The sequence below is a fragment of the Eleutherodactylus coqui genome, chromosome 4, assembly GCF_035609145.1.
Source record: "Eleutherodactylus coqui strain aEleCoq1 chromosome 4, aEleCoq1.hap1, whole genome shotgun sequence".
Classification (NCBI taxonomy): domain Eukaryota; kingdom Metazoa; phylum Chordata; class Amphibia; order Anura; family Eleutherodactylidae; genus Eleutherodactylus; species Eleutherodactylus coqui.
In genome coordinates, this window is record NC_089840.1 from 172,443,556 (window position 1) to 172,468,633 (window position 25,078).

The following is a 25,078-nucleotide window of genomic DNA, read 5'->3' on the forward strand; positions in this document are numbered from 1 at the left end:
CACACTGGTCGATGCTCATCTCCACCACACGGTGCGTGCATGTGATGTCATTTGTGAAGTGGACGGCCGCAAGTGAATTTCTGTGCATACACCAGAACACCTATCGTGAATACTATGAATAAAGGTGATCCACTCACTTGTTGCAATCTCCAGCAGTCACCAGCCCCAATAATCCCTGACCTAAAAAGATACCACTACAAATGTAGTAACACTGAAAAAGTCCAGCCCCGTTAAACTGTTAAAATGTATGCAAATCATTTATTGAAGATTCATATGCTTAAAATCAGACAACTGAATAACGAGTTTTGATTGGACTCATGGCATACTACATACGTGCTGTTGTTCCTTAAACCAGAACATGTATAACAAACAGATGATAAGGGTAGCCAATCAAAAAGAATGTAAACAAGCATTCATTAATAACCACTTTTGTAATCAATGATAATAATGAGAATAATCAATTCAGACTGTCAGTATAGTTTTTCTGTTTCTATATTGGCTGTCAATATATTGTGAGTTTGCTATATTCTGTAACTGGGCCTTTATATCCTGGTTTAACATTTGGCCTCATGTTACTGAGCACTGAATGTTCTTCACATAATCTACTATAAACAAGGTAGGGAATTCAAGATCCTCTATATAGCTATAACCAAAACAGTCCAATGTGGTTATCAAATAATCAACTTATAAATGACTGGTCAAGAATGGGCCAATCACTGTGTGATGTGATTCTTGCTGGCACTTACCCCAAATTTCTCTTTATAAGGGCTGTTTCACACAGGCATAGTGGCCAGCAGAGGGGTGCGGCCATTCAGCATAAAGGATGGACAATAGAGATGAGCGAGCACCAAAATGCTCGGGTGCTCGTTACTCAGGACGAAATTATCGCGATGCTCGAGGGTTCGTTTCGAGTAACGAACCCCAATTGAAGTCAATGGGCGACTCGACCATTTTTGTATATCGCCGATGCTCACTAAGGTTTCCATTTGTGAAAATCGGGGCAATTCAAGAAAGTGATGGGAACGACACAGCAACGGATAGGGCAGGCGAGGGGCTACATGTTGGGCTGCATCTCAAGTTCCCAGGTCCCACTATTAAGCCACAATAGCGGCAAGAGTGGCCCCCCCCAACAACTTTTACTTCTGAAAAGCCCTCATTAGCAATGCATACCTTAGCTAAGCACCACACTACCTCCAACAAAGCACAATCACTGCCTGCATGACACTACGCTGCCACTTCTCCTGGGTTACATGCTGCCCAACCACCCCCCCCCCCTCCACGATCCAGTGTCCACAGCGCACACCAAATTGTCCCTGCGCAACCTTCAGCTGCCCTCATGCCACGCCACACTCATGTCTATTTATAAGTGCGTCTGCCATGAGGAGGAACCGCAGGCGCACACTGCAGAGGGTTGGCACGGCTAGGCAGCGACCCTCTTTAAAAGGGGCGGGGCGATAGCCCACAATGCTGTACAGAAGCAATGAGAAATATAATCCTGTGCCACCGCCATCAGGAGCTGCACACGTGGGCATAGCAATGGGGAACCTATGTGCCACACACTATTCATTCTGTCAAGGTGTCTGCATGCCCCAGTCAGACCGCGGTTTTTTATAAATAGTCACAGGCAGGTACAACTCAGCAATGGGAATTCCGTGTGCACCCACAGCATGGGTGGCTCCCTGGAACCCACCGGCTGTACATTAATGTATCCCATTGCACTGCCCATTACAGCTGAGGTAACGTCCGATTAAATGCAGGTGGGCTTCGGCCCACACTGCATGCCCCAGTCAGACTGGGGTTCTTTAGAAGTGGACACATGTAGTTACAACTCCGTGTGGACCGACAGCATGGGTGGGTGCCAGGAAGCCACCGGCAGTACATAAATATATCCCATTGCATTGCCCATCACAGCTGAGGTAATGTCATGTTTAATGCAAGTGGGCTTCGGCCCACACTGCATGCCCCAGTCAGACTGGGGTTCTTTAGAAGTGGACACATGCAGTTACAACTCCGTGTGGACCGACAGCATGGGTGGGTGCCAGGAAGCCACCGGCGGTACATAAATATATCCCATTGCATTGCCCATCACAGCTGAGGTAATGTCATGTTTAATGCAAGTGGGCTTCGGCCCACACTGCATGCCCCAGTCAGACTGGGGCTCTTTAGAAGTGGACACATGTAGTTACAACTCCGTGTGGACCCACGGCATGGGTGGCTCCCTGGAACTCACCGGCGGTACATAAATATATCCCATTGCAGTGCCCAACACAGCTGATGTAACGTCAGCTGTAATGCAGGTGGGCAAAAAATTAATTGGATTACACTGTAGGCGAGGGCCCCAAAAAATTGGTGTACCAACAGTACTAATGTACCTCAGAAAAATTGCCCATGCCAAACCAAGAGGGCAGGTGAAACCCATTAATCGCTTTGGTTAATGTGGCTTAATTGGTAACTAGGCCTGGAGGCAGCCCAGTTAAAATAAAAATTGGTTCAGGTGCAAGTTTCAACGCTTTAATGAGCATTGAAACGTATAAAAATTGTTTAGAAAAATTATATGACTGAGCCTTGTGGGCCTAAGAAAAATTGCCCGTTCGGCGTGATTATGTGAGGTTTCAGGAGGAGGAGCAGGAGGAGGAGGAGGAATATTATACACAGATTGATAAAGCAAAAATGTCCCCGTTTTGGTGATAGAGAACAATTCTTCCATCCGCGGGTTTAGCCTACGTATTGCTTAGGTATCGCTGCTGTCCGCTGGTGAAGAAGAGAAGTCTGGGGAAATCCAGGCTTTGTTCATCTTGATGAGTGTAAGCCTGTCGGCACTGTCGGTTGACAGGCGGGTACGCTTATCCGTGATGATTCCCCCAGCCGCACTAAACACCCTCTCTGACAAGACGCTAGCCGCAGGACAAGCAAGCACCTCCAGGGCATACAGCGCTAGTTCAGGCCACGTGTCCAGCTTCGACACCCAGTAGTTGTAGGGGGCAGAGGCGTCGCCGAGGACGGTCGTGCGATCGGCTACGTACTCCCTCACCATGCTTTTACAGTGCTTCCGCCAACTCAGCCTTGACTGGGGAGCGGTGACACAGTCTTGCTGGGGAGCCATAAAGCTGGCAAAGGCCTTGGAGAATGTTCCCCTGCCTGCGCTGTACATGCTGCCTGATCTCTGCGCCTCCCCTGCTACCTGGCCCTCGGAACTGCGCCTTCTGCCACTAGCGCTGTCGGATGGGAAGTTTACCATCAGTTTGTCCACCAGCGCCCTGTGGTATAGCATCATTCTCGAACCCCTTTCCTCTTCGGGAATGAGAGTGGAAAGGTTCTCCTTATACCGTGGGTCGAGCAGTGTGTACACCCAGTAATCCGTAGTGGCCAGAATGCGTGTAACGCGAGGGTCACGAGAAAGGCATCCTAACATGAAGTCAGCCATGTGTGCCAGGGTACCTGTACGCAACACATGGCTGTCCTCACTAGGAAGATCACTTTCAGGATCCTCCTCCTCCTCCTCCTCCTCCTCCTCAGGCCATACACGCTGAAAGGATGACAGGCAAGCAGCATGTGTACCCTCAGCAGTGGGCCAAGCTGTCTCTTCCCCCTCCTCCTCATGCTCCTCCCCCTCCTCCTCCTCCTCAACGCGCTGAGATATAGACATGAGGGTGCTCTGACTATCCAGCGACATACTGTCTTCCCACGCCTCCGTTTCCGAGTGCAAAGCGTCAGCCTTTATGCTTTGCAGGGAACTTCTCAAGAGGCATAGCAGAGGAATGGTGACGCTAATGATTGCAGCATCCCCGCTCACCATCTGGGTAGACTCCTCAAAGTTTGCAAAGACCTGGCAGATGTCTGCCAACCAGGCCCACTCTTCTGTAAAGAATTGAGGAGGCTGACTCCCACTGCGCCGCCCATGTTGCAGTTGGTATTCCACTATAGCTCTACGCTGCTCATAGAGCCTGGCCAACATGTGGAGCGTAGAGTTCCACCGTGTGGGCACGTCGCACAGCAGTCGGTGCACTGGCAGATTAAACCGATGTTGCAGGGTCCGCAGGGTGGCAGCGTCCGTCTTGGAGTTGCGGAAATGTGCGCTGACCCGGCGCAACTTTCCGAGCAGGCATGACAAGTGTGGGTAGCTTTTCAGAAAGCGCTGAACCACCAAATTAAAGACATGGGCCAGGCATGGCACGTGCGTGAGGCTGCCGAGCTGCAGAGCCGCCACCAGGTTACGGCCATTGTCACACACGACCATGCCCGGTTGGAGGCTCAGCGGCGCAAGGCAGCGGTCGGTCTGCTCTGTCAGACCCTGCAGCAGTTCGTGGGCCGTGTGCCTCTTCTCTCCTAAGCTGAGTAGTTTCAGCACGGCCTGCTGACGCTTGCCCACCGCTGTGCTGCCACGCCGCGCGACACCGACTGCTGGCGACGTGCTGCTGCTGCTGACACATCTTGATTGCAAGACAGAGGTTGCGTTGGAGGAGGAGGAGGAGGAGGGTGGATTAGTGGAGGAAGCATACACCGCCGCAGATACCAGCACCGAGCTGGGGCCTGCAATTCTGGGGGTGGGTAGGACGTGATCGGTCGCAGGCTCTGACTCGGTCCCAGCCTCCACTAAATTCACCCAATGTGCCGTCAGGGAGATATAGTGGCCCTGCCCGCCTGTGCTTGTCCACGTGTCCGTTGTTAAGTGGACCTTGGCAGTAACCGCGTTGGTGAGGGCGCGTACAATGTTGCGGGAGACGAGGTCGTGCAGGGCTGGGACGGCACATCGGGAAAAGTAGTGGCAACTGGGAACCGAGTAGCACGGGTCCGCCGCCGCCATCATGCTTTTGAAAGCCTCCGTTTCCACAAGCCTATACGGCAGCATCTCCAGGCTGATCAATTTGGCAATGTGCACGTTTAACGCTTGAGCGTGCGGGTGCGTGGTGGCGTACTTGCGCTTGCGCTCAAACAGTGGCGCTAGCGACGTCTGGACGCTGCACTGAGAGACATTGCTGGATGGGGCCGAGGACAGCGGAGGTGAGTGTGTGGGTGCAGGCCAGGAGACGGTAGTGCCTGTGTCCTCAGAGGGGGGTTGGATCTCAGTGGCAGGTTGGGGCACAGGGGGAGAGGCAGTGGTGCAAACCGGAGGCGGTGAACGGCCTTCGTCCCACCTTGTGGGGTGCTTGGCCATCATATGCCTGCGCATGCTGGTGGTGGTGGCTCCCCAGCTGATCTTGGCGCGACAAAGGTTGCACACCACTGTTCGTCGGTCGTCAGGCGTCTCTGTGAAAAACTGCCACACCGTAGAGCACCTTGACCTCTGCAGGGTGGCATGGCGCGAGGGGGCGCTTTGGGAAACAGTTGGTGGATTATTCGGTCTGGCCCTGCCTCTACCCCTGGCCACCGCACTGGCTCGGCCTGTGCCCACACCCTGACTTGGGCCTCCGTGTCCTCGCCCGCGTCCACGTCCTCTAGGCCTACCTCTACCCCTCAGCATGGTGTATTACCAGTAGTGCAGAAACAGAACGCTGTAATTAAATGTGCCGCTTATTGGCCTGTGGTTGGAGGCTGACTTCGCTTACCGAACGCACAGCAGAGCCAGGAAATAATTTTGCGCAAGCCTGCTGTAACACTTAGCTGGCTGCGTATAAATTAGGAGGACAACTACACCCAGCACAGACCCAGTACACTGAGGACAGTCACAGGCAGCCCAAATAGATTTTTTTTCCCAAATGTTTTTGGAAAGGCCCACTGCCTATATTCAATAAGTATATCTTTTCTCTCTCTGCGTCACCGCTACTGGCCCTGGAGTATGTCAAATAACTGCAGACTGTTGCACTGTGGACAGGAATACAGCGGTGATGTAACAGCCAACACAGACCCAGGAAATAATTTTGCGCAAGCCTGCTGTAACACTTAGCTGGCTGCGTATGAATTAGGAGGACAACTACACCCAGCACATACCCAGTACACTGAGGACAGTCACAGGCAGCCCAAATAGATTTTTTTTCCCAAATGTTTTTGGAAAGGCCCACTGCCTATATTCAATAAATATATGTCTTCTGTCCCTGCCTCACCACCACTACTGGCCCTGGAGTATGTATAATTACTGCAGGGCGCAATGCTCTACACGGCCGATATACAAAAAAAAAAAATGTGCAACACTGCAAAAAGCAGCCTCCACACTACTGCACACGGTTAGATGTGGCCCTAAGAAGGACCGTTGGGGTTCTTGAAGCCTAAAATACTCCTAACACTCTCCCTATAGCAGCTCCGGCACCAACAGCACTTTCCTTCCTCTATGTCAGAACGCATCTGTGGCGAGCCGCGGGAGGGGCCGATTTATATACTCGGGTGACACCTGATCTCACTGCAGAGGGTGGTATAGGGCTTGAACGTCGCAGGGGGAAGTTGTAATGCCTTCCCTGTCTTTCTATTGGCCAGAAAAGCGCGCTAACGTCTCAGAGATGAAAGTGAAAGTAACTCGAACATCGCGTGGTACTCGTCACGAGTAACGAGCATCTCGAACACGCTAATACTCGAACGAGTATCAAGTTCGGACGAGTACGTTCGCTCATCTCTAATGGACAATCAGCTGATTGCTCATCGTTCATTCTAAATAGTGGCTGTTCAGTACTGCTGTGTTATGTCAATGGAGAGGGGCGGGGGAGAAAGAAGAAATCTCCTGCAGCCTCCCCACTGAGAGATATTGATACTAGCTCCTAAGTGAATGAATACGTTCATCACTCCATCGTTGGCCGTGTTTACACTGAATAATTACTTTTCAAATTTTAAAAATCGGGCAGGTTTTGTTATTTTGTTTTTTTTTTTTATGATATCATTCCATGTAATAGCTCTCTTAGGGCGCTCACCCACTGGCGATTTTTTTTCCCTGCGAAATTCGCAGCATTTTTTTCTCTGCAGGGGTCTATGGGACTTGTAATGTTAAAATCGCGATCGCGCAAAATCGCAATTTACCGCGAAATCGCGATTTTAACATTACAAGTCCCATAGACCCCTGCAGAGAAAAAAATGCTGCGAATTTCGCAGGGAGAAAAAATCGCCAGTGGGTGGGCGCCCTAAGCCGGGATCTCCATGATCATATGGCTTTATCTTGTCTTTTTATTTTGTATTTTTCATCTAAATTACTTGTATTTACTTATTCTTTGAAATAAACTTTCTTTAATTTTTTTCACTGTGAGACCGAATTATTGAAAGTATTTTCTATTTCATTAATAATACAGAAAAACATATTGGCATACATTTAAAACAGAGAATGTACATGTGCCTAAGGGCTCCTTTATACGGGCGGTGCGACTTTCAGTCAACTGCATCACGGCCGTAGCGCAGCCAAAAATCGCATGAACGAAAGGCAGCCATGACTGAGTCATGGCTGTATCTCCCATTTATATGCCCATTTAGACAGCGTAGGGTGCGGCGAGTAAACGCTGAGCCTGCGATAACTTCGGGCGGAGGAGAGAGTTTAGCTCTGCTAAACTCTCTCACCCGTCCCGCCCCCTCTCCGCCCCTTTATGGCTGTCGGCAAAGGGTAGGATGGGGCGGGAGATTAGCACACCAGCTCCTGCCCAGTCCTACCCTTTGCTGGCAAGGCAGGGAGAGGGGGCGGGAAAGGGGCGAGAGTTTAGCAGAGCCACTGATAAACTCCCTACCAACTCCCTTTTCTGGCAGCTCTCATAAGCTCATGTGAATAAGCCCTAAGCCTGCCCTCACACTAGCATGTGCCTGTGCATTCCATACACCTATCTCTCACACAGGGAGCATGCAGAAATATGCAGTGCCGATAAATCCACATACACTATCACTTCCTATTTTGTTGTGCGCACATTTCATGCTGTGATGACCGGGCACTGCAAACCGCAGCCCTCAGTGTGTGCTCCAGACTCCCACCTACCTCCGGTAGGTGAGAGCCTGTAGCTGTGACACCCCCGGGCCCCTGGCTCTATTCCACAGTGAGGCCGTCTTTTGATGGCCGCGTGGAATAAGGCCCAGCCCAGGAGGCCTTAAAAAGGCGTATCGGTGGTCACGAAGTGGTTCCAATTGCAATGGACCGCACCTTTGGGGATCCTTGGTTGAAATCTCTTTGACTAGGAGGCATTAGGCTTGAAGAAACTGCAAAATACTAATCTAGATGTATCAAAGGATCATAAACTAATACGAAAAGGTGATGGTAAAATCTCGGCTTTGACCACAAAAAAGTGACATAGAATAATGAAATTTCACAGTTATTCTTCATAGTCCTCTCAGATAATAATACAGTTCTGACTATGGTGTTGCAACTTCTTCACTCCATCCAAAAAGAATTTCTTTGGTTGAACGGCAAACCAGCCGTCAGCCACTACAATTGCTTCAGTAATGGAGACAAATTTTGTTGCCTTACCAGCCACCATCAAAAGACATATGGGCGGTCCTTAAGGGGTTAAGGAAACCAAATTTGCCTTTTGTTTTGACGGCGCCCATTAAGGGGCTATATTCTGCAGCTCTTTTGACGGCACTGCATCAGAAGCAACCTGGCACTTGCTTTAGCCCTTTACAGTGGGCTCCCTCTGTCACCCATCAGATCCCCGCAATGTGATTGCGAGGTCCGATGGGTTGCTACAGTATCCGGATGTTTGGATATAGTCTCCGAGTCTGCCAGTTATACTGGCCTATAAGGCTCAGTATCTGGTTGAGCTTCATAGGCTTTCTAATGTACTACCATACTGAAGTATAGTAGTGTATTAGAAGAATGATAAACTATGCTAAAAAAAAGTTAAAGTATAAAAGAAAAGTAAAAAAAATACTACAAATAAAAATGCCAAAACCCCACCTTTATGGCTCATTCACACAAGGGACTTTACGCAGTTAACTTACATGCACAAAAAAACAGACTATTAGGAACAATAGTTTCCTATGGAAATTTTCAGATGAAGGAATTTTAGCCGTACACAAAAAAAAAAATTGCACCTAAAAAGATAGGAATTTAGGGGATGCAGAGGATGCGGTTGCACCCAGGCCCAGGAGACTTACGGGGGTCATAAGGCTTCTCTTCTTCATATGGGAGCACAGTACCATGAATAAGAATTATAGTTGGGGGCACTGTTACAGATTTTGCATTGGGGCCCAGAAGCTTCAAGTTACACTTCTGGCCTTATCATTGGTGCACAAAATGCAGGAGTATCCATAAACTCCTATGGGAGCTGGAAAAAAGGAGAGATGAGCATATTCTGCCACGCTGCTAACCCTAGAAGTACTGTGTCCCTGCATCTCCCCACGGCTTCCCTTCACTAGAAAGAGAGAGATTAAGGGAAGTCCCAGGGGACCCCCTTCATCTCCCTGGGATTCCCTTTATCGTGGGGCTGAGGGGACTTCCCGGGGCTTCCCTTCATCTCCCCAGGAGTTCCCTTCATCACTGCCAGGGAAAAAAAATACAAAAAACATGGCTAAAATAGTTAATTTCACGCCTTACAAAAAACAGAATAGAAAGTAATCAAAACGTCACATGGATCAACAAATGGTAGCATGAAAAAGTACAACTTAAAAAAAACCCTTAGGCCTTGTTTAGACGAGCGCTTTTTTTAACACAAATAAAATTACAGGTGAGAAAAAGAAATATTCAAAGACATAAAAAGCCAAAAATGCACCATCTGATAAACTGCAGGGCCGGCGGCTCAATCACCATTAACCCCAGGTAGAATGCAGGAGGCCAGGTTGCAACATGAGCAAGCTAAATGTTCAGTGCAGACTAGCATACAGCCACCCAGCTCAACCCAGCACAGATTGAGGAGCGGTGACAGCTAACAAACATAGTCTACGCATGTGAACTGATACTAAAGATGTCAGCCATAGATAAGTGTGACACACCATACAGGAATACAACCCTTACTGGCAAAGCAGTGGATTGCCCTGTATCACCAGTGCGCCACACTGGCGTGACATCCCGGGCTCACTCGGCATTTATAGCACACTGCATAAAAAATAAAGCACACACTGATAAATGCGGTTGTTAGTCTGCATTTTGGCCAAGATGCATAAGCTGATGGGCCCCGGCTAGGCCACCACGCATCTGTTGGGACCTACGCTATCTCGCTATTAACTAAATTAAAATCACAGGTGTGAAAATAAAGTATAGAAAGACATAACTCACACAAATAGCCGCACAAAACGATCGCCGCTCGTGTGTGGAAAAATTGTGTGAATGAAGCTAAAGGCGTGATCTACATTCGCGCATAATTTGCTTGTTAAATCGATGTGTGTTGCATGCTGCGTGTTAATCCAGCTCCCATTGGAGCCAATAGGAACTCCTGTGCAACACGCAGCAAAGATAAGTCAGGTCCTATCTATTTACAGCGTACACATCTTAGATGTGTGCATTATCACCACGCATGTCCTATCTTTTGCAGGAGCGAGTATTTTGCGCGTCTAGAAATCGTTCATATGAGCATTTCAATAGCAAACCATTGTTTATAATAGACGCGTTCTTTTTGCGTGGCTATTGTGCGCAAAAAAAAGCTAATCTAAACAAGGCTTAAGACAGTAATTTTGACAAAAAAAGAAAAATGTTAGGGGTCTTTAAATACTTTAATGCAGCAATGAACAAAAAAATACATTTTTTAGAAAGTGTGGAAAAGTTGAAAAAGCATAAATTTGGGATTGACATAATCGTATTGGCCTGCAGAATTAATTTTAGATATATTTATACTGCACAATGAATGTCATTAACAATTTTAAAAAAGCCAAAATTTCAGATTTTGGTTATCTTGCCTCTAGAGTTCATCCAACAAAAAAACAAGCCCCCATATTGCTCCGTCGATGGAAAAATAAAACTGCTCTGGCTCTTGGAATGTGGTGACACAAAGACAAATCTTTAAAAAAAAAAGTGTACAAAAATAGCAAAACTTAAAAAAACCTGTACAAACTATAAAAAATGTTATCCAAAAATGTATTTTGCACATTGAATGCCGTAAAAATGAAATCCCCCAAAAAACTGCAGCATTTTTTTTTTTCCGGAACCCATCTAACAAAAAAAAATAAAAGTTATACAATACATTATATGAACCAAAAATGATGCTATTAAAAATACAACTTGTCCCGCAAAAAACAAGCCTTCAAAATTAAAAAGTTATGGCTCTAGGAATGCGCTGATGAGAAAACATTGAAAAATTGGTCGTTAAGGTGCAAACAGGTTTTGCTTGCTCAGCCAATTCATAAATCCTACCTCCATGAAGCGATAGCTGTGATTGGTTTATCAAGGTCTGCATTGATTGGCTGAGCAGAGCTCAAAGAACCAATCACAGCCATCGCAATGGTTCATCAAGCGCTGCATAGATTGGCTGAGCAGTGCTCAAAGAACCAATCACAGCCATCACATCTTGGAGGTGGGTTTTATGAATTGGCTTCCCTGAAAATAAGACCTAGCGCCTCTTTCTGGGCAAAATTAATATAAAGAACAATGTGGGGATTTTTGTCACCACAGTACAAGCCACATAACAGTTTTTTTCGTCCATGGATAGAGCAGTATCAGGGTTGGTTTTTGAGGAGCAACTAGTAGCATTCATTGGTACCATTTTGGAGTATGACATTTTGATAGCTTTTATTTCTATTTGGGGGGGGTAGGGTGGCATGATGGACAAAGATAAGCAATTTTAGCATTGTTTTTTTTTTTTCTTGTACCGCACTCACCATGTGGTATAAATGACTTTATTTGGTATGGTGATGGCATGACAAGTTTATACTTATATTTATTTTAGGTTTTGCTACCTTAACAAAAGAAAAACACTTGGGCAAATCCACACGCAGATTTGAATTGCGGAATCCAGAGCGGACAACCGCCTCTGGTTTCCGCAGCAAATACCACCCATAGCATACTTTGCAAAAATGATTCTTCCAGCATACGAGCGGAAACCAATTGTGCTTTCCACTCGCAAATGAAAAGTCACAGCAAGCTCCATTTTCCATCGGTGTCTGCACAGACAGCTTCCATTAAAGTCAATGGAAGCCGTCTGACCCTCGGACAGGCCACAGAATCCGCGAAAAAAAACAGGTTTTTAAAAAAATGTACTGCCATGTCCAACGGCGAGCCCTTCAGACAATCCGCAGTACAGCTGAAGATTAAGAAAGCAAGTACGGTCAGATACAGCTGCTGCCAGGGCTGGATTCCGCATGAGCATGCGGCTTTTAAAGAATTGCTGTGTTTGTATTTTAGTTGTATGTGGCTTACCGTACAGTACAAATAACATAATACGTTTTACAGTTCGGGTCATTACAAACATGGCAGACGTGTGTTAATCTTTTTTTATATTCTTCCACTAAAAAAGTTTGCAAGGTGGAGGGGGAGCTTTATGGAATTTTTTGTAATACACTGTTTTACTTCTGTAAGGGTACTTGTATAGGCAATCATTTCATTGTTTACATACTACATTAAACTGCTTATATACCAGTGTAGAGTACTATGCCTCATGCAGGGTTAATGCTGGCAAATTAGTTTGGAATCGTTTGGGACTTTATTTTTACATATTTTTATGTTCTTATATTCTCATCACATATACATTGTGTAGGTTCACTGCAAAGGATAAATCCGTTCTACGTCAGTTGGGAATCTCCCACATAGTGAATGCTGCCTCTGGAAGATACCGAATCAACACAGGTCCAGAGTTCTACAGGGATCTTAATATTGACTTCTATGGTGTGGAGGCAGATGATCACCCATATTTTGACTTGAGTGCCTACTTCTTCCCAGTTGCACAGTTTATACAAGTTGGCCTGCAGGCTCCCAATGGTATGTAACATAAAATTCATATATAAGTAAATATCCTTGTATGTGGTACATGTCTAATAAATATGCAGAATCCTTCAAGATATTCTCTCCTTGAAGCACTGCTATGGAGTCTTAGCATGTCATACAGAAATCCATATAAAATCAAGGCCTATGGAGGTATTATAGAGGCCTCATGCAGGTCTATGACACCCCTTTTATGGCTCCATACAAAATGTAGCCATAATACAGATGATTGCATAGGGGCAATTTACATGAGTTTTTATCATTTAAAAAAAACACAGACAACTTTTCACTTTTTCTTCTACACAACATATTCTATTTACTACTTTAGTTGCCGCCTTTGTACCAGCTCAAGCTCTGATATGTCCTTCTTGTGTACCAGTGCCCCAAAACTGTCCACAATATTCCACGTGTGGTCTGACCAGTGACTTGTAAAGAGGAAGAACAATGTTCTTGTCATGTGCCCCTAGACCTCTTCTCATGCCCCCCCCCCCCCCCCCCCCCATGATCCTATTTGCCTTGACAGCAGCTGCCTGACACTGGCTGCTCCAGTTAAGTCTACAGCTAACTAAAATCCCCAAGTCATTCTCCATGTCAGTATTTCCTAGTGGTTTCCCATTAAGGCTTCATTCAGACGAGCGTTTTCTCCCTAAAATTGTGACTATGTAAAGCATTGGATTCCAATGCATTCATTTACCTGGATGATTTCTAGTCACAAGAAAAAATCATGACTGAAAATCGCCAAATTGCCAACAATTTTCAGCTGCGATTTTTCCTCGCCGCATCAAAAGATAGGCCATAACCTATCTTTTGACGAAAATCGTTGGGAGCTCCCATAGGAGGGAGTTTACCTGCATCTGTCCCTCGTCGAAGAAGACAGATGGCTCTACTTAGCTAGTGAATGGCCAGGAAACAGCTAATTCCTTTTGGAATTAGATCGCGATTTTTTGACGTAATGCGACCTGCGTGAAAACACATTGCTCATGTGATTGAGGCCTTAGTGTGTAATGGTGACATGTATTTTCCCTGCCTATGTGCAGAACCTTACATTTCTCAGTGTAATGGTACATTCACATGGGCAATAAACTTGGACCAATATCACACTTTTAAAATTGAAATTCTGTTTGCGAGCAAGATGCTTTTATATTTAAAAACATCTTGCGTTTGTGTACTTACAATTTTCACATGCGTTTTTCCCAGGTGTGAAAAAATTGCAGGTGCTTCCAATGGTCTACCATGGTAAAAATCGAGCGCAATGCAATTTTTATTTTAAAGGATCCCATAGAAATAATAGGTGATTCCTCAAAAATAGGACATTGTGCGATTTTTTTGTTTTTAAATCTCACAACATTACTGCCAGACAAAAATCATTCATGTGAATAAACACCTTGATTTCAATGTGTTTCATCCATATCGCTATTGGATAGAACTTGCGTGTGAAATTTGCCCATGTGAATACACCTTCAAAACCTCATCTGTCACTTTTTGCCCAAGCCCCGAATTATCCAGATCCTCCTGCAATCTTATTGCACTCTCTCCTGAGTGGTCAAGCCCCATTGTGTTAGTCCCCAAACCAGACGGTACTTGGAGGTTTTGCAATGATTTCAGGAAGTTAAACGAAATCTCCAAATTTGATGCATATCCCATGCCCAGGGTTAATGAATTAATTGAGAGACTGGGTAATGCCAGATATATCACCACACTTGACCTTACTAAAGGATACTGGCAAATACCTCTGACTGACAAGGCTAAAGAGAAAACAGCCTTCTCAACCCCAGAGGTCTTGTTTCAGTACAAAGACATGCCGTTTGGATTACATGGCGCGCCTGCTATCTTTCAAAGGTTAATGGATCGAATTTTGAGGTCTCACCATAACTATTCTGCCACATACATAGACGATGTTGTAGTTTATAGTACCGATTGGGAGAGTCACCTTGGGAAGGTACAGGCGGTCATGGATGCCATAAAAGGGGCAGGTTTAACCTTAAACCCTGGAATATGTGCACTAGCCCTGGAGGAAGCCAAGTACCTTGGCTATGTTATTGGCCATGGCGTCATTAAACCCCAGGTCAAAAAGGTAGAGGCCATACAGGCATGGCCTAGACCTTTAACAAAAAAACAGGTCAGAGCTTTTTTAGGAATGACCGGGTACTACCGTAGGTTCGTGCCTAATTTTGCCTCCATTGCAGCACCACTTACAGACTTGATGAAAGGCGGCAAGTCGGTAATGGTGGCATGGACAGCTGAGGCTGAGCAGGCCTTTCAAAATTTAAAGTCTGCTCTGTGCCAACAGCCAGTAATGATAACGGCCGATTTCTCGGAAGAGTTTATTGTACAGATGGATGCTTCTAATGTAGGGTTGGGTGCAGTGTTGTCCCAGTCCATAAATGGGGAAGAACATCCAGTACTGTATTTAAGCTGGAAACTATCTCCTTCGGAGAAGCATTACGCTATCGTTGAACATGAATGTTTAGCAGTAAAATGGGTGCTAGAAACATTGAGGTACTATCTCTTGGGGAGAGAGTTTAAGTTGGTATCAGACCATGCCCCCTTGACCTGGATGAAGCAAAATAAGGAAAAGAATGCGAGGGTGACGAGGTGGTTTCTTTCGCTTCAGAACTTCAAGTTCACCCTTGAATATAGATCAGCCAAGTCACAAGGTAATGCTGATGCCCTGTCTAGGGTGCATTGTCTGCTCAACGAAAAGGCCCAGCCCTACGGACTAGAGAAGAGGGGGGGATATGTAGGCAATTAAAGGGTGGAGTTGTGGATGGAGTATATCTCTCTCCCAGGCTCTTAGTCTGGATTGGGTGGCGGTCCAGTCCACAACTTCACCCTGGTTCTCAGGAACCTCAGCTATAGGCACTGACCCAGTTACTGGGGCATAAATACTGCAGCTCCCAGAGAGTCAGTGCCTGGCAGCCTGAGGAGGAAGCCTCTGAGCACCCTGTGTGGTGCAGCATTTTCATTTGTTATCCTGCATGGACTTTGTGTTGCTGTTTTTATGGCATACGTCAAAATAAAGACGAAAGTGAGTTTTTATGAACTTTTGTGTCCAGTGTGCCGCTGCCGCCCCCACCCCCTGCAGAACATTTTTACACAGGTCAATAATAAATATATTAACAAGAATAGGCCTAATACTCAGGGCTTGCCATTGGGGTGTACAAGCTGTGCAACTACACGGGGTGCATTGTTCCAGTAAGACTGGTAATTTGCAGGGTAAGGCAATTCCTCGGTGGGCTAGTCATTCAGTGGGCCGCCCCGCTCTGCCAAAGATAAGAGCCACTCACACAAATCCCCTAACCATGCGCTCACCCTTACTACCCTGCTACTCCTAGCCACAGGGTACATATCCCCCAATCCCACCCTGTACTGCTCTCTACCAAAATGCCCTCTGCTCCATTCAAATGCGCCCTATTGAACTCTCAATCTGCATGCAGCAAACTCCGAACTATCCATGACCTCTTCACCACCAAACACTTTAGCCTGCTCGCCCTCACAGAAACCTGGATACAGCAGTCTGATTCTACCTCCCCCACTGCATTATCCTTTGATGGCATTCAGTTCTCCCACACCCCCAGATTGGACAACAGACGCGGCGGAGGAGTAGGCATCCTCCTCTCACTTAACTGTACCTTCCAGGTCATTCCCTCAGCTCCCTTGCTTACCTTCCACTCCTTCGAAGTCCACACCCTTCGACTCTTCCACCCACTGCCCCTGCGCGTCGCAGTTATTTTATGGCCCCCAGGTCCCACCCGCCTGTTCCTAGACCACTTCGCTGCCTGGCTTCCCCACTTCCTATCCTGTGAAATCCCAACCCTCATCCTTGGTGATTTTAACATCCCTACTAACTACCCCAGCTCCTCATCTGCCTCCCGGCTTTTAACGCTTACCTCATCCCTTGGCTTATGACTAATCTCTGACTCCACCACTCACAGAGATGGCAACACTCTCGATTTAGTTTTCCTCCATCTCTGCTCTGCCTCTCACTTTACTAATTCCCCCCTTCCACTCTCAGATCACAACCTTCTCTCCTTCTCTATCAGGTACCCTAGCATCTCCCCTGACCCTCCTATCTATCGCACCTCGAGGAACCTCTAGTCCGTCTGCACTAAACAGTTTGCCGAGACCATTCAGTCCTCCCTGTCCCCTATCTCTCTCCTCCCCTGCCCAAACCTGGCAGCCGAACACTACCACACCACCCTAAGCCGTGCCCTGGATGAAGCGGCATTGCTCATGACTCGAGCCGTTAAACGCAGACCACGGCAATCTTGGCTTAGGGTCCCAAATGCGCTTCATCCGGCGGTGCACTAGGTGCGCCGAGCGGCTGTGGAGAAAGTCAAAGCTGCCAGCAGACTTCCTCCATTTCAAATTCATGCTTAAAACTTATAACCTAGCCCTTCACCGAGCAAAACAAGTTTATTTCACCTCCCTTGTCTCCTCACTATCCCACAACCCCAAACAACTCTTTGAGACTTTCCACTCCCTGCTCAGCACCAAAGAACAGGCCCCTGCGACAGACCTGACTGCTGGAGAACTAGCTGCCTATTTCAAAGAAAAAAAACCAACAAAATTTGAAAAGAAAACTCTGAAAACTGCATGGCTAGCCCCGATCCCAGTTTCCTCAGCACTGCTTCCAGAATTTACTCACTTTCTACGTTAGAACCAACGACAGAGGAAGAAGTCTCCAGGCTCCTTTCCGCCGCCCGCCCCACCACCTGCGCTAGCGACCCTCTCACCTCCTCCGATCCCTTTCCCCAATACTCACCTCACCACAATCTGCAACCTCTTCCTAACCTCTGCCACTTTCCCCTCCTCATTTAAACACTCCATCATATCCCCTCTGCTTAAAAAACCAACCTTGGACCCGACTGATGCTGCCAACTACCGACCCATCTCAAACCTCCCCTTCATCTCCAAATTACTAGAATGCCTGGTCTACTCCCGCCTTACACGCTTTCTCTCTGACAACTCACTCCTCGACCCCCTCCAGTCTGGTTTCCGCTCTCTCCACTCGAATTAAACTGCCCTCACAAAAGTAACTAATGACCTGATGACTGTAAAGTCGAGAGGTGACTACTCCCTACTAATCCTCCTTGACCTTTCTGCTGCATTTGACACTGTCGACTATAACCTCCTTCTCACTATGCTCCGCTCTATTGGTCTAAAGGACACTGCTCTCCTGGTTCTCTTCCTACCTCTCTGACCGCTCTTTCAGTGTCTCTTTTGCTGGTTCTATCTCCTCTTCACTTCCTCTCGCTGTTGGGGTACCCCAGGGCTCAGTCCTTGGTCCCCTTCTCTTCTCTATCTATACTACCCCAATTGGACAAACCATCCACAAATTCGGCCTCCAATACCATCTCTACGCTGACGACACCCAACTATACACCTCCTCTCGTGAGATCTCTGGACCATTCCTCCAAAATATCACGACTTTCTGTCCGCTGTCTCTAACACTATGTCCTCCCTTTTTCTCAAACTAAACCTCTCTAAAACTGACTTCCTTGTCTTTCTACCTTCCAACTGACCTCCCCTTAACATCTCCATTCCAGTGTCTGGCACCATCATAACCCCCAGACAGCATGCCCGCTGCCTTGGGGTCACACTGGACTCTGACCTCTCCTTTACCCCCCATATCCAATCTCTGGTCCAAACATGCCACATGCACCTCAGAAATATTGCTAAAATACGGCTGTTCACCACAGACACGCTTAAGACACTTGTGGTCACCCTCATCCACTCCCAGCTTGACTACTGCAACTCGCTACTCATCGCCCACCCCCCACCCCCCGCACTAGACTCGCTCCACTCTAATCCATACTAAATGCGTCAGCTAGGCTCAATTTTCTATCCAGCCGTTACACAGACGCCTCTGCACTTTGCCAATAGCTGCATTGGCTGCCCATCCACTGCAGAAATAAATCTAAACTTCTCTACCTCACCCACAAAGCTCTGCATGACGCCGCGCCAGCATACATCGCCTCCCTCCTGTCAGTACACTACCCAGCCCACTCACTGTGATCCGCTAACACACTCAGACTAAACACCCCTGTAATACGAACCTCACATGCTCGCCTAAGGGACTTTACCAGAGCAGCACCCATCCTCTGGAATGCTCTACCCCAAGGCATCCGGACAATTCCCGATGCACGAAATTTCAGACGTGCCTTAAAAACGCACCTCTTCAGGGAAGCATACCAAATCCCCTGACCTCCCTATGGTGTCCCACCCCATTTGTCTTTTAATAAATGATTTCCACATGAAATCCCCTATTGCCTGTGTTCCCCATGCCTTTCTTCTCCCCCCCCCTTTGCACCTCCTGTACCACCCCCAACCCATTTGTTTCAAATCGAATGTACCTCACATTGTAATTGTTGTATTGTTTTGCACTTATCCATGCCTGAAAGCGCTGCGGAATAAGTTGGCGCTATACAAATAAAGATGATTATTATTATTAGATAAAACTTCATTGATAATACCAGCGCTGTATTATCAGTTAGGGAAGGTATTAAAGTGTTGCAGGCAGTGGGGGAGGGGTGGGAAAAATGTTGCTGCCATTTGAGCTACACTGCCATATTTGGTGCAGCTGGAAGGATAATGCATGCGGTACTGAGGTATTTATCTGGCGTCTTTGGTTTCCCATCTCAACTTTTCATAGCCCAGTTTGGAAACTGCTGCTATAGTTAACGACCACCAAGCAGGAACCCTCGGAAACAGTCGAGCGCTTTCAGCTGCAGCAACAGCGTAGCACAGTGATCTACTCTGTTTCCTCAACTCAGGGAGTTGGAGCTGAAGCCCTTGTCTGTTTCTGACAAGTGGTTTCTTATCTTGAGCATGAAAAGTTGAGGTGGGAATACTCTTTTAAGCTGGATTGTGGCACTTATTTGGTGCTGTTGGGGTGATATTTTGTACTGTACCGTGATATCTGGCTCTGTTAAAATGATGTTTTGTTCTGCACTTTGGTGTTTGGCGCTTTTGCAGTTAAATTTTGTGCTGCACTGTCGTAATTGAGGCTATTGGGGTGATATTTTGTGCTGCACCGTAGTAGATGTTTGGCACTGTTGGGGTGATATTTTGTGCTGCACTGTGGTCCAAGAATCACCCATTATTTTCTATGGGCATGAGAAAAAAAATGCATTGCACTCACCTAACATGTGAGTTGCATGCAAGTGTGATCTGTTTTGGAACTATATGCAATTGTTTTAATGCACACGAGAAACTGATGTGAATCTCATGCAAATTGCACATTTTTTATACAAAAACGCATTGCACATGTTAGTTTTTCACCTACCAACACTGCACTCGACTGGGTGAAGACAACCTTAGGCCTCATGTCCACGGGCAGATAGGATTCCGCATACGGGAGCCTGATGTGGAATCCGACACTGCCCGCAGCCGAGAACCCTGCAGCTTTTTTACTTACCCGTCCGGGTCCTCATTTTCTTCACTACGGATGTGTGCGGAAGCGCCGGTCGTTGTGCAAGTGCAGTGTTTTGTTCTATTTTTAATTCCTGCTTTTCTACAAAATCTGGGGCCAGTCCGCATTTCAATTGCGGATGGGCCGCGGATTGGACGGCTTCTATTGACTTCAATGGAAGCTGTCTGTGCAGGATCTGCACTGCAATCCAGCATGCTTTATTTCATTTGCAGTCGCCCATGTTTCCCTACATGAATTGATTTGCGGATCTTCCGCGCGGGTGCTTCATGCAGATTCCCTAAGTCGAGCCCGCTCGTGGACATTGGGCCTAAGAGTAGGAAAGTTGATAACAAAAAATACAAACTTATACTCACCTGTTCAATTCCTCACTGCTCCAGCACCATGGCTATGGCAGTCGACACTAGTCTTTGTTGACTTGTCCTGCACTGATGAAGAGCCCCACAAACACATGACCACTTCAGGCAATTATCGGCCCCACTGGTCTAGTGCTACATATGCAAACATCAATGCTGAGGTCAGAGATTTTGGCTGCAGCTATCACATGCAGGTACTACTTGTCTTTGCTGCAGGGAAGGAAACTGAGACTGGCGGTGCCCACCGCAGTGGCAGCGCTGGAATTTCAGGGTACTAAACAGGTGAGTATAGGTTTTATAATTTGTAGCTGCTTTCCTGCTCTGCGTAAAAATTTTCTAGATCCGAAACAATCCTTTCATCCTAATTTTTCAATAATGAGAATGAATTTCCAAAATCTAATTACTCTGCTGAATGAGAAGGTTTATGTTAAAGAAGGGAGGTAAAAACTACAAAAAAAAGAAATTACCCGGTCCAGTTCTGTTGGGTTTTTTAACACAGCTCTGTCCTCTCCTGTTTTCAGATTCAGATAGAGAAATATTATGCAAAAAATGTCATCCAACCTCTTTTTTGCTGATATACACAGCTAGAGGATCCTGCTGTTCAACATTTATTTAAGATGCACGATTAATTTACTTTGTTTTATTTTCTAATAAATAATTTAATAATTTTCACATTTTTACTGATTTGTTTACAACCTCTGTGGATACAAATGATTGTAGGAGAGTGGAAAGAAGTAGATGAGATACACATAGCTTTCTGCATGCTAACTGTTTATACACAGATCCAATGTGTGTTTCAGTAATTCTTAGTATTCTATAATTAACAGTGAAATAGTAGGGTAAGTATGCTATCCAGACCATTAGGTACATGAATCAGATGCTGAGAATGTAGCAAATGCATTAGCTGCCATAGCGAATTGTGACACTTGTCCAACTGAATTAAATGAATCAACATAAGAAATATATTGTGAAATAATTCAGGGAACATCACCAAAGTATTGAAAGAAATGCATTATTGTAAGTTCAATCTGTCTGACATCAAATCCTGTCCAATATGACATGATTCAATGGTTATAACATGAGAAGAATGAGATTTGTACATTGCAATCTACAATGGATTTCATAACAGCGAAACAATGTTGCTGCCAAATGAGGTTTCTACCAATAAGCTATAACATTAGAATCACTTGCCTAATATTGTGTAGGTCTTCCTCTTGCTAACAAAACATCACTATTAGAGATGAGCGAGCACCAAAATGCTCGGGTGCTCATTACTCGGGACGAAAATTTCGCGATGCTCGAGGGTTCGTTTCGAGTAACGAACCCCATTGAAGTCAATGGGCGACCCGAGCATTTTTGTATATCGCCGATGCTCGCTAAGGTTTCCATTTGTGAAACTCTGGGTAATTCAAGAAAGTGATGAGAACGACACAGCAACGGATAGGGCAGGCGAGGGGCTACATGTTGGGCTGCATCTCAAGTTCCCAGGTCCCACTATTAAGCCACAATAGCGGCAAAAGTGCCCCCCCCCCCCTTCCAACAATTTTTACTTCTGAAAAGCCCTCATTAGCAATGCAAACCTTAGCTAAGCACCACACTACCTCCAACAAAGCACAATCACTGCCTGCATGACACTCCGCTGCCACTTCTCCTGGGTTACATGCTGCCCAACCCCCCCCCCCCCCCCGCACGACCCAGTGTCCACAGCACACAACAAAGTGTCCCTGCGCAGCCTTCAGCTGCCCTCATGCCACGCCACCCTCATGTCTATTTATAAGTGCGTCTGCCATGAGGAGGAACCGCAGGCACACACTGCAGAGGGTTGGCATTGCTAGGCAGCGACCCTCTTTAAAAGGGGCAGGACGATAGCCCACAATGCTGTACAGAAGCAATGAGAAATATAATTCTGTGCCACCGCCATCAGGAGCTGCACATGTGGGCATAGCAATGGGGAACCTATGTGCCACACACTATTCATTCTGTCAAGGTGTCTGCATGCCCCAGTCAAACCGTGGTTTTTTATAAATAGTCACAGGCAGGTACAACTCCGCAATGGGAATTCTGTGTGCACCCACAGCATGGGTGGCTCCCTGGAACCCACCGGCTGTACATAAATGTATCCATTGCAGTGCCCTGGACAGCAGAGCTAACGTCAGATTAAATGCAGGTGATCTTCGGCCCACACTGCATGCCCCAGTCAGACTGGGGTTTTTTATAAGTAGACACAGGCACGTACAACTCCCTATTGTGAAGTCCGTGTGGACGAACAGCATGGGTGGCTCCCTGGAACCCACCGGCGGTACATAAATATATCCCATTGCATTGCCCATCACAGCTGAGGTAATATCATGTTTAATGCAGGTGGGCTTGGGCCCACACTGCATGCCCCAGTCAGACTGGGGTTCTTTAGAAATGGACACATGCAGTTACAACTCCGTGTGGACCGACAGCATGGGTGGGTGCCAGGAAGCCACCGGCGGTACATAAATATATCCCATTGCATTGCCCATCACAGCTGAGGTAATGTCATGTTTAATGCAGGTGGTCTTCGGCCCACACTGCATGCCCCAGTCAGACTGGGGTTCTTTAGAAGTGGACACATGCAGTTACAACTCCGTGTGGACCAACAGCATGAGTGGCTCCCTGGAACCCACCGGCGGTACATAAATATATCCCATTGCAGTGCCCAGCACAGCTGATGTAACGTCAGCTTTAATGCAGGTGGGCAAAAAATTAATTGGATTACACTGTAGGCGAGGGCCCCAAAAAATTGGTGTACCAACAGTACTAATGTACCTCAGAAAAATTGCCCATGCCCAACCAAGAGGGCAGGTGAAACCCATTAATCGCTTTGGTTAATGTGGCTTAATTTGTAACTAGGCCTGGAGGCAGCCCAGTTAAAATAAAAATTGGTTCAGGTGCAAGTTTCAACGCTTTAATGAGCATTGAAACGTATAAAAATTGTTTACAAAAATTACATGACTGAGCCTTGTGGGCCTAAGAAAAATTGCCCGTTCGGCGTGATTACGTCAGGTTTTAGGAGGAGGAGCATGAGGAGGAGGATGAATAGAATACACAGATTGATGAAGCTAAAAGGTCCCCGTTTTTGATGGTGATAGAGAACGATGCTTCCATCCACGGGTGCAGCCTACGTATTGCTTAGGTATCGCTGCTGTCAGCTGGTGGAGAAGAGAAGTCTGGGGAAATCCAGGCTTTGTTCATCTTGATGAGTGTAAGCCTGTCGGCACTGTCGGTTGACAGGCGGGTACGCTTATCCGTGATGATTCCCCCAGCCGCACTAAACACCCTCTCTGACAAGACGCTAGCCGCAGGACAAGCAAGCACCTCCAGGGCATACAGCGCGAGTTCAGGCCACGTGTCCAGCTTCGACACCCAGTAGTTGTAGGGGGCAGAGGCGTCACGGAGGACGATCGTGCGATCGGCTACGTACTCCCTCACCATCCTTTTACAGTGCTCCCGCCGACTCAGCCTTGACTGGGGAGCGGTGACACAGTCTTGCTGGGGAGCCATAAAGCTGGCAAAGGCCTTGGAGAGTGTTCCCCTGCCTGCGCTGTACATGCTGCCTGATCTCTGCGCCTCCCCTGCTACCTGGCCCTCGGAACTGCGCCTTCTGCCACTAGTGCTGTCGGATGGGAATTTTACCATCAGTTTGTCCACCAGGGTCCTGTGGTATAGCATCACTCTCGAACCCCTTTCCTCTTCGGGTATGAGAGTGGAAAGGTTCTCCTTATACCTTGGGTCGAGCAGTGTGTACACCCAGTAATCCGTAGTGGCCAGAATGCGTGTAACGCGAGGGTCACGAAAAAGGCATCCTAACATGAAGTCAGCCATGTGTGCCAGGGTACCTGTACGCAACACATGGCTGTCCTCACTAGGAAGATCACTTTCAGGATCCTCCTCCTCCTCCTCAGGCCATACACGCTGAAAGGATGACAGGCAAGCAGCATGGGTACCCTCAGCAGTGGGCCAAGCTGTCTCTTCCCCCTCCTCCTCATGCTCCTCCACCTCCTCCTCCTCCTCCTCAACGCGCTGAGATATAGACATGAGGGTGCTCTGACTATCCAGCGACATACTGTCTTCCCACGCCTCCGTTTCCGAGCGCAAAGCGTCTGCCTTTATGCTTTGCAGGGAACTTCTCAAGAGGCATAGCAGAGGAATGGTGACGCTAATGATTGCAGCATCCCCGCTCACCATCTGGGTAGACTCCTCAAAGTTTCCAAGGACCTGGCAGATGTCTGCCAACCAGGCCCACTCTTCTGTAAAGAATTGAGGAGGCTGACTCCCACTGCGCCGCCCATGTTGCAGTTGGTATTCCACTATAGCTCTACGCTGCTCATAGAGCCTGGCCAACATGTGGAGCGTAAAGTTCCACCGTGTGGGCACGTCGCACAGCAGTCAGTGCACTGGCAGATTAAACCGATGTTGCAGGGTGCGCAGGGTGGCAGCGTCCGTGTGGGACTTGCAGAAATGTGCGCAGAGCCGGCGCACCTTTCCGAGCAGGTCTGACAAGCGTGGGTAGCTTTTCAG

The 25,078-nt window shown here is 47.2% G+C and overlaps 1 protein-coding gene across 2 annotated transcripts in view; it reads left to right on the plus strand.

Moving 5' to 3' along the window:
• Window positions 1–25,078, plus strand: part of LOC136624786 (dual specificity protein phosphatase 13B-like) — a 44,851-nt gene that overhangs the window by 11,541 nt on the left and 8,232 nt on the right. For both annotated transcript variants that reach the window (XM_066598722.1, XM_066598721.1), the window contains exon 3: window positions 12,519–12,739. In XM_066598722.1, the coding sequence (XP_066454819.1) occupies window positions 12,519–12,739 (221 nt within the window). The remainder of the gene's footprint in view (window positions 1–12,518; window positions 12,740–25,078) is intronic.